General features: G+C 53.0%; 1 protein-coding gene across 1 annotated transcript in view; it reads right to left on the bottom strand.

The window, feature by feature from the left end:
• Positions 1 to 15,130, bottom strand: part of Pmepa1 (prostate transmembrane protein, androgen induced 1) — a 48,552-nt gene extending 33,422 nt beyond the window's left edge. Inside the window, exon 1 of the mRNA XM_028769713.1 lies at positions 15,106 to 15,130. Coding sequence (XP_028625546.1) covers positions 15,106 to 15,115 — 10 coding nt within the window. The 5' untranslated portion in view covers positions 15,116 to 15,130. The remainder of the gene's footprint in view (positions 1 to 15,105) is intronic.
• Positions 15,131 to 15,136: the final 6 nt, after the last annotated feature.

Raw genomic sequence — 15,136 nt, 5'->3', positions numbered from 1 at the left:
CACCAGACAAAAATCAAAGAACAAAGCAGCGTCACAATCCCCAGACCATCCCTGAGCCACACACACACACACACACACACAGGATGCCCCGACTGGGCTTGGGAGTAGGCCAGGGACTCTTAGCCTCTACTCCGGCCCAGGGCCAGGATCTGCCTACCCAAAGTCGGCTCCACGCCTGCCAGATCCAGGCGTGCTGGCATTCCAGTCAGCCAGCCTCGGTGCCCCCGTGGGCTGCAATAAAAATTCCTAGACAGGTAGTCAGGTCGGAGGCCAGAGCAGGGTGAGCAGGAAGGTGGGAAGGTCCGGAACTCTCTTCCAGACCCACGAGGGCTGGGGCGTCTGTTGCCTGCCTGGGTACTCATCTGGTTCTGGACTGGAGTTTAGAGGCCTGGCTGGAAAAAGTATACAGAACCTGAGTCTAGAGTCTAGACTGCTTGAAGCTGCCATGCTGTCCTCCCTGAGAAGGGAGACGGAGGTGAGAAGGAGAAGCCCGGTTCAAAGTAAGGCCAGAGTTCAGGGCCATACTGCTTCAGTTCTTCCTAACGGACCTCTTGCCCAAGGAGGCTAGCCAGCAAGTCACACTTGCCGACCACAAAGCCATTCAGACCCTAGCACAATGAACAAAAGATTTGTTTTCTATTCCAGAGGGAGGAATGCTTGGGACCTTACACAGCCAGCTTCTGGAGGCTGTTACAAGAAGCCCACATGTTAGGGTGTGGTGAGAGTCTGCTGCGGCACCCTGAGGTTAAAGTGACCCCAGCACCTATAGGAAGAGCCTACGCTGTTCCTCTGAGGGAAGCCGTACACCACCCACATCTGCAGGGTCTCCAGCCCTTGTTTCAGGTAGGACCTTGGCCATTTCCCTCCTCCACTGCACCCAGACACAAACCACAACCAGCCCCCAGGGTCTGACCTGGTGACCTAGACTCTAATGGCAGGATGACATTAGAAGGCCAAATAGCGATGCTTTCTTTTTAAGGGTCGATCTTATGGGGAGTCTTGATTCTGCCAAGTGCAATGTTTTAAGATAGGGTTTATCTATGTAGTTCCAATGGTCCTTGAACCACAGAGACCTGCCTGCCTCTGCTTCCCATGTGCTGGGATTAGTGTGGGGGAGGGGCTTGGCATCCTGGCCATGGCTTCCAGATGTCACTCACAGCCTTCCCAACTTTTGCCATTTCCAACTAGGCTACGAAAGGGATTAAAACTGCTTAATATTTCCCAACTGGAAAAAAATGATTCACGTGTACTTGGTTGGTTTTTGTTGTTGTTGTTTTGAGACCGGGTCTCATATAGCCCAAGATAGCCTCAAACTCCCTCTGTAGTGGAGGATGACCTTGAACTCCTGATCAAGGTATGAGATGCACACCACTATACTGCGCCCAGTTTATGCAGGGCTGGGGATGAAACCCGAGGCTTCATGTGCGAGGCAAGTGCTCGCTCATCACTGGGCTACAGCCACTGCCCACACTTAGATCCATTTTCTCAGGGCTGGGAACTGAACTCAGGACCATACACCAGGCAAGTGCTTTACCACCTGAGCCAGCTCTCCAAAACTCACTCTACCCTTTAGCCTTTCCTTCAAAACCAAGCCTCACAAAGTCAGCGCTGCATGGGCCATGGTTTCCTTGCACATGCCGGACAACTATCTCTCCGAGCACAGGTCTGTCAAACACTAGACAGTCCTCCTTGCACTGCGTGAAAGTTTCTCTAGGAGACCAGGCTGTCAGGTCTCTGAAGGCCCCTGGGGACTTTGTTGGTAGGGTGGATACCTGAAGGCTTCTGGAGCCAGCCCAGCCAATCAGTAGCCATGTGCCCTTCTCCCTGAGCCTCAGTCTCCCCATCTGTACAATGGATTTAGGAGGCACTGCCAGGATAGCATGTAACACCATGCCTTGCCTATAGCAGGCACTGAGCATATCAAGGAAGCAAGCATTTCTGGTACTATTGTGGCTAGGGTGGGTGGATGGGGGTGGGGTAGGGACAAAGGACCAACATGTCCATTTCACAGATGATGGGTTGAAGTCTGAGAGCCACACGCCTGAAGCCACATGGACTGAGGCCACTGTCACTGGATTAGAGAGGAAGAGACCTTAGCCTGTCAGCTCCACTCACTCCTGAGTTCTTCAGACTATCCGCTTGGACAGCCATGCGGCAGCCCAACCCCCACAGGCAGGCAGCTCCATCCTGTGGTCTAAACTGTCTGGGAGCACAGCAGCCTCTGAGTTCACCACCTCTGAGTAACCGCTTCCTCAAGACATGACTCACATCTGTCTGGGGTCACCCACACCCTCATTCCCCGCAGAGGCATGCAGGCCAGGCGAGGCGGGTACAGGCAGAGGAACTCGGGCCTGCCAACAGTGGCTTTTGGAGCCACAATAGTCCCAGAAGTGCAAAACCTACCGTGACTACAGGCCCTGTCCTGTGAGTCCCCAGGCTGAGACCAAGCCAGAGGCCTTGGTCTGAGACTTGAGGCTCTGATGCAGGTTGCAAAGTGTTTCTCATCTGGAATTCTACTGAATCCATTCCCTCAGGGCCCAGCCTGGCCCAGGCAGCCCTTCTGCTGAAGTGGCTGTTCCTTAGGTCATCCACATTCCAATACCGTGGTCTCAAAGTCACGAGGCCATGTCAAAGAGCTCACAAGCCAAGGGACTACACAAACTACAGCACAACAGCCTCTGGGGACAGGGGACAGGGAACGGGAAAAGGGGGCTTGAGAGACACAAAATCCAGAGAATTTAGTCACTTACAGTGAATTCACAGTAAAGGCTCAGGCTGCGATCTTTGCTGTTGTCTCCCTACCCCACCCTGGAGTTTAGTCTTCAGAGAGCCTTTCAAGTCTTCTGACTGAAAAGGAAACTAAGAAAAAGGGAGAGAATATGGCGGGGGGGGGGGGGGAGATAAGTTCTGGCCCTGGGGCCAGAACTTTTAGGATGCGCTTGCTAGCACCCTGCCTGCTGTTCCTTGGTGATTCCCTCTCAGCTTTGTCCTAGCACCTGTGGGTCAGAGTGACCCCCTTTCCTTCAGTAGCAACCCAATACTGGACAGTTCCTCTTCTTTCCTGCTCTGAGCCACGGGGATCACTGCCCGCTGGCCTGGTGACCCTTCCAAGAAGGGAAGGGTGTGGCAGAGGGGAAGGCTTTCCAGCCAGCCAAAAGGGACACACACAGACCCAGCTGGGGAAGTCTGAGAGGGCAGAGGGAGAGAGAGGCCTCAAATCAGACACACCCCTGACACCATGACAGGTGGCTCTAACGCTTGGCTCTGCCTGGGCAAGCTAAGCCCATGCTCTGAGATCTCGCAGCCCAGGTTCAAATCTGCCTTGCAACTGTGTGCTGAGTGATCTTTGGCAAGTGACTTGACTCCGCCCCCTCGTGTGCACTGAGGTTGCCATGAGGATTAATGAGGTGGGGCGTGCCAAGCGCTGTGAGCATCTGCCACTGCTAGGGTTTAAAAAGCCACCGCTCGCTGTGGGGGAGTGCCTGGAACAACCTCCAAGCAGAGAGAGCTGTGAGATGTCAGGTTCGTTCCTTGCTTGACTCCTGACGAAGTCTCCCAGGCTCTCTCCCCTTTCCCTGCTCTTATTTCTGAAGAATCTGAGTCTATTCCAGAGAAAAAGCCCCCTTGCTACAACTCAAAACATCTGTGAAGGAAGCAGGCAAGAGAAAACAGAAGCTCCTACCTAGACCAGTGTTCTGAGAGCTGGTTTTATAGAGAGACAAAGTTTCACTCTGTGTTTTCAGTCCATGTCACCTTGGCATAAGTTTCTAATACATACTGGGGGTGGGGGGTGTCTGGAAGACCTGAGAGCCGAAAATAAGGTTCTGTCACCTGCAGCTCAGGGACTCAGCAAAGGACAGCCTGTGACTTGTTAGGTAGCCCAGGAGACTTTACATTGATAAGTAGAAGCCAGTTCAGAGGACCTGGTGACTTCTAGTGGGAACAATCCCTCTCCCTGTCAGGACTCTGCAGCCTCTACCGCTCTGCACCACCCTGGAGCGCCATGTCTCAGTGTTCCAACCCACTCCGAGCACACCAGGAGCACTACTTGAATAAGGATCCGAGCCTAGCAAGAGGATGCTGCAATTGATTAGCAATGTCTGCCATGAGCAGCAAGTGGAGTACTTAATCGACTGGCAGGCACTAGACAGCCTCAATCTATACTCTGAAAGTCACAAGGCAGGTCAATAAAGTCACCAGCAAGTCTCCAAGTGAACTTTCTTGTGCTCCAGACCTGTAACTGGACAGATACTGCTGACATGCTCCATGCCTTGCCTAGGAGCTGGAGTCTTGATAATATACACTGCAGAGTGGGTAACTCAACAGGAAGCCATGCTGGCGAGGAATCATAAGAGGAAGTCAGCCAGGAGGAAAATCACACAGGAAGAGGAAAAAAAAAAAACTCAGGTAATTATCAACCCTTGGATCTGAACTTACATTGGGAGCCTCGACTCGGGGCCATCGGAAGCTGGCTGTATAATTACACCTCCGGGCCACGTGGCAAGCAGCTCTAATTGCCTCCAAGATGGCACCAGAGCGACCATTTTAATCTAGAAGCCCAAAGCAACTAGTAAAATTCGGCAGCAATAATGCTGCATGCAAATTCATATGCCCGACAGCCGTGCAAGACCCCAGCACAGAGGACACCTACCTAGTACTTATCGGCAGAGAGATGGGGCAGGCACAGTAGACTTCTTTCGTAGAAGCCACACAGAGCTCCAGATCCACACTCATGGGCATATTTAGAGGGTCTTCACCATCCTAGCTAAGACAACTGCCACATTCAAGGCCGGGTTGTGGTACGCACCTCTTCTCGGACTCCCATCCCATAAATAGATTAGAGAAATAGCTTCCTCCGATGGCCATGACCCCGGGGACACTGAGCTTGCCCCCCCCGCCCCCCCCATGAATCACTGGTGGCTCACCACAGCTGCATTTCCAAGTGACTGAACGATAAGGAGGAGGCGCAGACACCAATAAATGAATCACACCTTCCGCAAGACCAAACCTTTGGCTTCTGCAGACACCACTTACAAAGTAGAAAGGAAAGAACAAAGAAATTACTCAGGCTGTTTGCGCAAAGTTGATTCATGGGCTTGCAGAATTATTGCCGACTAAATTGTTTGTGGAAAGGCAATTAGAGCCATGACCAGATGAAGCTCACCAGCCAGGGAGCTGGGAACTTGATTTCTGGAGGGTTTCAGGTTTGAGGAGCCTCTTCCTCTTTCACCGACTACCTTAAATTCTGTAGGTGAGCAGGCAGCCACCTGGCATGGAGAGGAGTTAAAACTTTAGCAAATCCAGACAGAGGCAGAACTCAGCCCTTCTTTGGTTGGAAGGCAGTTTAGCTCAAAGCCTCATATACACTGTGGAGCTGGTCCATTAAGAAAGGGGGTCTCCAACAAGTCACCCCAAGGGCCTGGGGTTGGAATCTCATGAGAAACTTTTGCAGTCTGTTTATTTGCAGTTCCTGAGCCAGGGGCAGCCCACCCTGGTAAGGGGGCGGCTAATTCAGGAAAACTAATGGTATCTTCCACCTGTCTCCTGCTCCTAGGCAGGGTCCCACTTGGCATCACTGTCTACTCCCCCACGCCGTTCACCGAACGCTCACTTCTCACAAAAGAGCTTTACGGATAACTTCTCTAGTCATTTCAGCACAGGAACCAGGAGGCTCTCAAAACAGCGGGAGCAACAGCAAGGCAGGCTGAGCTTACTAAAGATCCCGTGGTTTGAGACTGCCGGAGCCAGATCCCTTAGGGACCACTCTGTCCGGTGGGACACTGTTTGGTGGGACACTGGTGGGACTCAGTTTGGTGGAACACTGTTTGGTGGGACACTGTTTGGTGGGACTCAGTTTGGTGGGACACTGTTTGGTGGGACACTGTTTGGTGGGACTCAGTTTGGTGGGACTCAGTTTGGTGGGACACTGTTTGGTGGGACACTGTTTGGTAGGACACTGGTGGGACTCAGTTTGGTGGGACTCAGTTTGGTGGGACACTGTTTGGTGGGGCCAAAGCTCCACGGCAGATATGGGCCAGTTTGGTGGGACACTGTTTGGTGGTGCTCTGGGGGAACTGAAACAAGTGGTACACAGTGCCTCTCTTGAAATCTACTCTTGGTGGGTAGTAAGTGACTAGGTAGCCTTGACCACTGGGACTGGAAGATCTCTCTGGGAAAGGACGGACAGTTTTATCCTTATTTTCTTAAAAATGGATTTGGCTTCCCACTGTCCTTCCGGCTAGGATAGGCTGGAAGTTGACTTCACCTGCCCAAAGCTTAGGGCAACTGGAGCAGATGGAAAGCTAGTGTCTGACGGGAACGAGCAAGGGATCCCACAGAAACACCACCTCTGGGGGGATTCATATATGCTTAAACAGACAATATATGCACATGTTTAGGGATCCCACAGAAACACCACCTCTGGGGGGATTCATATATGCTTAAACAGACAATATATGCACATGTTTAGGGATCTCACAGAAACACCACCTCTGGGGGATTCATACATGCTTAAACAGACAGCATATGCACATGTTTGTATGCACACATTCGAATGCGTCTATGATTATAGACTTGGAGATATATCATTATGAGGGCCAGCTATGTGGCTCAGTAGGTAAAGGTGCTACTTGACACCAAGCCTTAACATCCTGAGTTCAATCCCCTAGGGCCACAGGGGATAAGGATAACAGACTTCCTCAAGTTGTCTTTGGCTTTCCACACAAGTACAGTGAGAGGCACACTCATGCATACAAAAAAAAAATGCTTTAAGATGTGTATTTGTACGGTGTTGAACCTGGACACGCACACAAACTCATCTCTGATTTCCATCACTTCTTCTGTACACTCTCAAAGCCAGATCCCTTAGGGACCAACATAACTCTTACAGCCCTGGCCAACAAAAAGCTATTGGTAGCAGGAAAGGTGACAGATGCCACAGGCAGACAGACCCTAGGCGATCCCTTTGAGAACTTTGCCCCCTGGCAGCCATGGCAAACCTGGTGACCAGCACACACCCACTCACCCACCCCACTGGCTGTCTGTTACCCACATCTGTAATAGTATTGATCATGGGTCCTACCTGCTCAGCAGGGCTACACACCCTACTGTCACCCCAAAGATATGTATTAGGGACAGGCAAAATATATGGCAGTTTCTCCAAACCTGAGCCATGTGACTCTCCAGATATGGGCTGTGCCTGTCCATCCCTGGGAGAGCCTAGTGCTATCAAAAAGGAAGATGTCTCCAGTGGACAGAGGAACTAGAAGATTCTCTTGTTCTTGCCTCTGTGAGAAACAAGTTGGTATGAGAAAGCTGAACCCGACAGCACAGGACTACCCAGCTAAGGCACAAAAAAGACCACAAGTTCCAAGCAAGTGTAGGCTACGAGGCCACCCTAGACAATTCAGTGAGACCCTGTCTCAAAAACAAACAGGCTGGGGGACATAGCTCAGTGGTAGTGTCCATGATCATAGCTTAATCCCTTGAGGAACTCCCACAGTCCCAAACGTTCTTCAGACCATAAGGATCTGCCTGCCTTTGCCTCCTGGGTGCTGGGATAAAGGTGTGAGCTGCCAGAGAGCTGACTCCTCCCACATTACCTCAGTGGCACTCCCAGTCCTTTCTCAGGGTCTCCATGAATGAGACAGTATTGTATTTTTCCGTTCTGACACCTTTAGTAGGACCGTAACAACGGCTGGCTAACCCCAGGTCGGGAGACATCTGGGCTATGGTAAGAAGACATGGGTGCAGATGTCAGCTCTTACATCTTGACTCCGCTTTGGAATCTCTGAGGCGGTGGGTAGGAGGACAGAGCACAGCTTCCTGCCCCAAACACTTGGAACTTCTGAGCATTAGAAATAACGTGTACCAGGAAAGCTTGATCAGCTGTCTTCACAACCCCACAAGGTGGGTGTCACGTCTCTCTCCATCTTACGGAGTGGAAAGCGGAGATGCGGGAAGGATCTTAGCTGGCCTCAAAACTGAAGGTCTTCAAAGCATATACCTTGACTGCATCCTGATCTGACTGGAATATTCAAACAGGCCGGAATGAACACCTCAGCTTTTGGAAACTTCGGGGGTCGACACAGACTCTCTCATCCCTAATTAGTAGGGTTCAGCGACAGACTACTGCTTGAGAGCAGTGGTGGAGACCCCAGCATCTGCCGCTCTGAGCTCCCTCCCACCCGGCCTGCCTCCCTGGCTAACCAATGCCTATGAGGTGCCTGCCAGGCTTGGGGGACATTACAACAAACAGACACAGACTCCAGGCTCAGCCTATCTCTGACATTGGTAACTAAAGGCAAAAAACAGATGCTAAGTGACACCTGAACAAAGCATCTAGTGACTGGCAGGGCAGGTATGAAGGTTCAAAGACAGAGGACCCGAAGCCCAGTTGGGGCTCTCCCAATCTCAGCCCTTGGATGGGCTCTCATAGCTCTTGTAATGTTCCCAGCTGTCGATCACCTGAATGACACAAAGCACGAGCGTGGGACAAATGCTAGAAGGTGTTCTGTGTCCTGTGATGTCCCCAATAATAGATTTGGTCCCTCTGGGACATCTGTCAATCCTGTGTCAAACCCAGTCGTAACACATGCTGTGCTGGTGTCCCCGAGAGACACCTCCCCCCGCCCCCCAGCACGTGCCCCAACTGAAGAGGCAAACACATTTCCAGGGAATGTCCCAGCCTGGCTAAGTGGGATGGCCTGGCCCAGGCAGCTTACAGTTAGCAGCTGATGGGCTAAGCACACTTACCAACAAATATACAACAGGAGCTTGCAATCTTAGGGCTAGTGAACCCCTGCAATGGTAAATCTTGCAAAGAACACTGGGTATAGTGCGGGAGGTAGAAAGCTGGGTGACCTGGGACAAGTGTCTTCCCCTCTCTGACCCCATCATTCTACCTGCGGATTGGTAGTAACAATAGCTTTTCTCACTGGGCTGTTTTTAAGACGGGGTGCGAGGGTGTGTGTGTGTGGGAGCATTGGGGGATGCGTCAGTAAGTACCTGGCACATCTATCTACCAGTCACCCTAGGAACAGAGGAGAAAAGTCATTCTGCAGCCCCCAGAACGCTGACACCCCAAACCTTTGCAGGTTCCAGGGAGCCGAAGCCATGCTATGAGCAAGGCACCCTGGGCATTATCCCCAGCCTGGTGACAGTGGCTTCAGCCAGTGACGGACAAGGTCCTGGTGAGACTCCCCCGCCCCCAGTGCCAGGGTTTGGCTTTGTAGTGTCCCAGGATGGGAACAAGAGGCTTTGAGACAGGTCACAGCCCACTTTGGGAACTAGGCCGGGTAGAACCAGAACAGAGGTGCTACCCCTCCCCTCCAGAACACCATCAGGGCACGGAAGACTGGGCCTTTGTACTGAAAGCTAAGTAGGAACCCTGATTTCCCAAACTGTGGGTCTCTTATCTGCCCCTAGGGCACCAGTCCTAGAACTGGATTCGGTGGGGTATCTGGACGTCACAGGGAGGTGTTGACTTCATGGCCCAAGTTAGTGTCACTGCACTGCCTCTGCCCCGGCATCCAGACCCCAAAGCTTATGAGATGAAAAGACCCTGCTGGCAAGGCCTAAGTCACTGTCTGGGCCTCCTGTGCCAGGGCGGGCATGCTGGGGTTCCCGCCAGCCCGTCTGCAGTGGGCCTGGCAAAGAGTAGGATTATGACACCAATATTTAATTACCCGCATTCAAGGGCAGCATCCCAGTGGGCCTGTGGATTCCAGTGCTCCCAGCTGGTCCGAGGAGGGGAAACCTGCCTTTGACAAACGCTTTCTAAGGCAGCAGAGTGCCAGGTTGTGACGGGCAGAGGATGGGCAGAGGACGGAGCAAAATAGTCACATCTAAGCCCACTCCCGTCTCCTCTCCTGAGAAGAGACAATGACCTCCAGATATTTGCCCTATTTCAGTACAGGGGTGCTCTGACACCATATTCAGACAGGTCACATGACAAGAGGCAAGGCAGCGACGACTTTGGGCTCGTCCGTCCCTCTGACTTTTGGTCACTCTGCGGGGACAGGTCACTGGATGGTGGACTATGTCTGTGGGTGAGTTCTGTAGGTGTTTTTGGTGAAAGATAAAAGCTGCCAGCATTTTGAAGCCAGGAGCAACAGAGCCTGTGGTTTGGTGGCGCGGTCCACCTTCAGCCCAGAAAAATCAACCCATTAAATCAATTCAGGTGTTCCACGCCACTTCACCACCCAGGTCCTCTGTAATTGAAAGGTCGGATCCACACGGACACACACACACACGTGCTGAGTGGAACTGGGAAGCCTGCCTATTAATTAATTACGCACTTATCTTGTACTGCTGGAGATGGAGCCCACAGCTTCACACAGCAGCTCAGTCCTTGACCACTGAGCCATACTTCCAACCCATGGTGGCCTGAGGGCCATGCTTCCCAGCTCCCTAACTCCCTGAGTACAACGCAGGGTGACCCGTGATGGCCGTCAACCGTGCTACGCTGGTCTCTGGTAGCCTGTCATCCCCCTGGGAGGCAGCATGGTACCTTCTTCAGGGTTCCCTAGGACACACAGAGAGCAGACACGGAGCTCCACGCGTGTGTGGGCTGCCCCTGTGTTATGCTACAACTTCAGAAAGGAAGCTGGAGGTCTGGCTCTGACAAACTCCTGCCCTCAGAAGATGATGCCGGGGTGGGGTGGGAGAGGGGCTCAGCCTCTCAAGTTCCACTGTGAGACTCCCAGGCCTTCCGGTGGACGCTGACACCCCAGAAGAGGCGGACACACCACACAGCACTCTGCTTTGACTTTTTCACCAACAGGTGCCTTCAGGACATTTCCTTACTTTTAAACTTTTAAACCGGTGGCTTGGCCACCCACCTAAGTCAGGGCTCTGGGTTGGCCAGCCTCAGCCCCTCCCTCCCCTGAAGCCCTGGCTCTGGGGGCTTGTCACCCTCTTTGACACCACCTTGCTCTCCTCTTTACAAGGACAGAAAAAAAATCCAGCTTCTAGGATGATGAGACCTGCCCCACTCTCCCCTTCAGAGGGAAGGCAGCAAGGGACCGGTCAGTTGCTATGCCTGTGAGCTCACGCCCTCGTGAGTGTGAGATCATCCTTGAGTGTGCAAACAGTTATTTCACACCTTGACAAACACTAAACTGGCCTGTCTGGCCCAAGACCACAGCCACAACATACAGCTCCCTTGCTGCCTAATGACCTAAAACCCAGACGGCAGGACACTGTGGGTTAAAGGTCCCAGTGCAGAAGGAAGAAGGCAGTTGCTGCTGTCCAACAGGCGCCATTTACCCTGGACCTAGAAACACCCGTCTGCCCTGAAGCCAGAACCTTCACCAAACACACCCAGGCTGAAACTATCTCCAGAAGACATCTCGTTCCTTCCTCTGTGGTACACAGTAGGCGCTCACTAAAAGCTGAGCAGATGAGTGGCAGGTGTTGACTTCAAGGAAAAGCAGCTGATTCTGAACGGGCCCCTCTCTACACCCAGGCATCTCTGCTGAAGCAAGCCGTGGTTCCCAGCAGGGCACTTGCAGAAGGCCTGAGACAGTCTGTGTGTCACAACTAGGAGAAAGGTACTGACATTTATCTGGTGGGTAGAGGCCACCTGCACAGGCCAGCCTTCCCCCTCCCAACAAGAGAGCTGCTGTCTGGCCCAGTCTAGAGGCTAAGTCACCCCGGATTCAAGCAGTATTAAACACAAATGGTGTGCGTCAGACAAACCAGGGGAGGGAAAACCGGACATCCCGTGAGTGGGGTGGGATGAGTGCATGGGGGGTACACAGACCAGTATGCCTGTAGAGGCCAGAGGACAACCTGGAGTATTAGTCCCAGGTGCTGTCTGCCTTACTTTCAAATGGTTTTTTTTTTAAACATTTATTTATTTATTGAGCGAATGTGTCTGTGTGCACGTGTGTGGGTGTGTGAGCGTACATATAACTTTGGGGAGTTGGTTCTCCTTCCATCGTGTTGGTCCCGAGGCTTGAACTCGGATCATCAGTCTTGGCAGCGATTGCCTTTACCTGCTGAGCCATTTTGCAGAGCCCCGACTTTATTTCTTTGGAGACAGCTTGTCTCACTGGCCTAGACTATCAGGTGAGGATGGCTGGCCAGCACACCCTCAGTCCCCACCTCCGCAGCACTGGGACTACAGTGGCGTGTCTGTCACCAACCTCAGGTACGTTCTGGAAGCACTTAATCCACGGAGTCCTGGAATGGTTTGAGTTAGGGCTGGGGAAGGGATGGGTGGTTAAAGGACCCACTTGCAGACGGTGATGTTAACAAACCGAGCTGTTTCTGCATCTCCTACCACCAGGGTAAGCCCAGACTGGGGCCACCCTCTAGAAAACCGACTGGCCCCAATCAGTTTGGAAAGTACTCTTAGGGTGTCTGCTCTGCAAGACACAGGTAGAGAGCCAGGATCAGACTCTGAGATATTATAGACTGAGAAGGGGGAGGAAATATCAAGAAATGTGTATCTGAGGCAAGTGGTGGCTTTCTCAAAACAGCTGTGTGAGCCATGGGCTGTGGACTCAGGTTGATTCCCAAAGAACTCTTTTGGGCGTTAAGCTCTGCCACTCACGTTTCCAAATTCAACACACAGCACATGCAGTCCAAGAGAAACAACTCGGCCAAGCCTCCAACCTCACGTCTACCTGAAGCACAAGTGCTCCAAGCTCACGCAACTCCTCCTAGGTTGGAAACAGTAGAATATCTTAGGAATACACAGCGGGATGGAGCAGTGGGTCAGAGGGAAGCCACCAGCACTGCAGCTGAGGCTAGAGTACAAGGATGGAATCAGAAGGACCTTACTTAGCCAAGGAAGGCTTTAAAGGCCCTTCTAGAAGAGTATCCTGAAGAGAATCCCAGGGAGAACACCTTTGCAGGTACTAACTTGTATTCCATTAGGTAAAACAGCCTCTTGGGTCTTTCTTTCCACCCCCATCCTACATTTTGAAACAAAGACATTTCAGGAAACACCAACCTAAGGCTTCCTCCACCCAGACTTTTTGGAGAACACTAGCAATAAACTGTTACATTATTAAAGTGAGCCCCTCACTGTTTCACTCTCTGTTTCTCTAAGTAGACTGTGCATACAAATTGTGGGGACCATCCTGGACTAACGAAGGTGGTGGCAGGGTATTTCCAGGTACTAACCCTGGGCTAGCCTCTTATCCCAATGTTGATGGGGACAAACTTGGTAACACCAGGAGCTTCAAGCCATCTTGGTCTCAACCAAGACATCATTAGGGCCGATTACCAGTCTGTCCTCTCTTTCGCCTTGCAGGTTCCAGGGATGGAACTCAGGCTGTCAGGCTTGGCAGCATCTTGCTGGCACTAGAGTTGATTCAACGAAGGGACAAAATTAAGAATGAAGTCTTTTGGTTTTTTTTAAAGTCTGGAGAGCAGAGAAAAGACGAGACCAGAATGCCCCACTGTGCCTAGTCTTTGTCAGACGAAGTGGGTCTCTTGCTTCCAATGGGAGGTTCCCTAGGGCAACTCAAGCGAGGAGAGAGACAAGAGGAATCCAGGAGCTGGGTCAGCCTCTCCCCAGACACGTGGGGACAACTAACATCCTTTTAAATTTCACGAACCTCTCTAGATTGCACAGGGGTCCCTGGGAAGCCATAGGGTTTGGTGCCAAGGAAAGATCACAAACACCAGCTCCTGGCAGGTTTTCTTGACACCTCCTGGCTTGGGGCAACCAGGCAGCTGGGGAGACCAAAGCTTTCAATTACAAACTGGGAGACAGTGAGTCAAATCGGCACGAGGACCCCACCACCTAAACCTACTTCCCCTGCTCAGGTGGGGCCAGTTGTAAGCTATTTTTACCTCTTATGCTTTACTGTACATACCCAGGTGTTGGGGTGGGGGTGCAAACTGTGGCAGCTGCCTGTGGAAACCAGCTCATGAGTCACCTAGCGACTGCCCAGTTCTGTGGCAGTTGCCCCTGGGCTCCACTAGAGGAACGCTGTCTGGGTTAGGGGGAGTCCCTGTGCCCTTTTGCCCGAAGTGCTTTGGGGTAAGATGGAGAAACTAAATAGAAAGGCAAAAGGTGCCCCCTCCTGCCCAAAAAAGTGGGTTAGGGGAAGGGTGCAGATTAGAGGCAGATGGCAGGTAACGAGGTTTCAACTCTCCACCCAAGCCAACAGCCAGCTGGGTGGGCCACAGAAGGAAGTAGATGCTCTCTGACCTCAACTTCTGGAGGTGCAGGACGCCGGCCACAGCCTGAGGTTCAAGCAGTACACTCAACACCCCGGGTCTACCACCTCAAGGAGGTCTCAACACAAACAGCCCCAAAACTTTGACTCATTTGTAACCACCGTCCCAGCCAGGGTGAGCCAAGCACTCCAGACAGAGGCTATTTATAGGAGTCCGGGACAGACATTCACAATGACACACACACACTGGGGATCCGCGGTGGGCTAGACGCGCCAGCGCTGAGTCCTGGATTCAGACACCTGAACACAAACGGTTCTTAAATCCGGCTGGATTCAGATCATATCCCCAACCCCCGCCAGGCGCACACAGACACCAAATCAGACACTGCGATGCAGGGACACTCGGACACACACTCGGCCGGCACAGACCGCGACTCGGATCCACAGACACCTAGAGACGCGCCGAGACTCAGACAGACGGACCAGCGCACTCTACACACGCAGGGAAACCCGGGGCGCATCGCCATGGCCACTCCAGACACACGCCAGGAGCCCCAGACACCTCTCGGGCCAGACAGTGTCTCCCCCGCCCGCTCCCCCGCCCAAAGTTGATAAAGAGCCTAATTGCTCCATCGCCGCGGCCTCTAGGGAAAACAGGATGGAAACTTCCCCGACCCGGCCCGCCTGGCCCTCCCGAGGGGTGCGACGTCCCCGCCGAGCCCCGGGTCCGAGTCGGGCCGGGCGGGGCGCGCGCGGCGGGGACCGTGCCAGGCTCGCAGCGCCGCGGGACAAAGCCGGGCCGGCCGCCAGCTGCCGCGAGCCTCCGGGAGGGCGCGCCCGGGGCGCGGTGAGCGCAGCCGGGGAGCCTGGGCGAGGCAGGCGCGCGGCCCCCGAGTCCCCACGCGATCGCTATGTCCCGGGCCGGGGATCCCACGGGGCTGTCCCGGGGGGAACAGGGCTCACTCACTGATCTCCATGCTGGGGAACAAAGAGCGCTG

The sequence above is a fragment of the Grammomys surdaster genome, unplaced genomic scaffold (genome assembly GCF_004785775.1).
Source record: "Grammomys surdaster isolate TR1022 unplaced genomic scaffold, NIH_TR_1.0 193, whole genome shotgun sequence".
Taxonomy (NCBI): domain Eukaryota; kingdom Metazoa; phylum Chordata; class Mammalia; order Rodentia; family Muridae; genus Grammomys; species Grammomys surdaster.
This window is presented reverse-complemented; position numbering and strand designations above follow the sequence as displayed.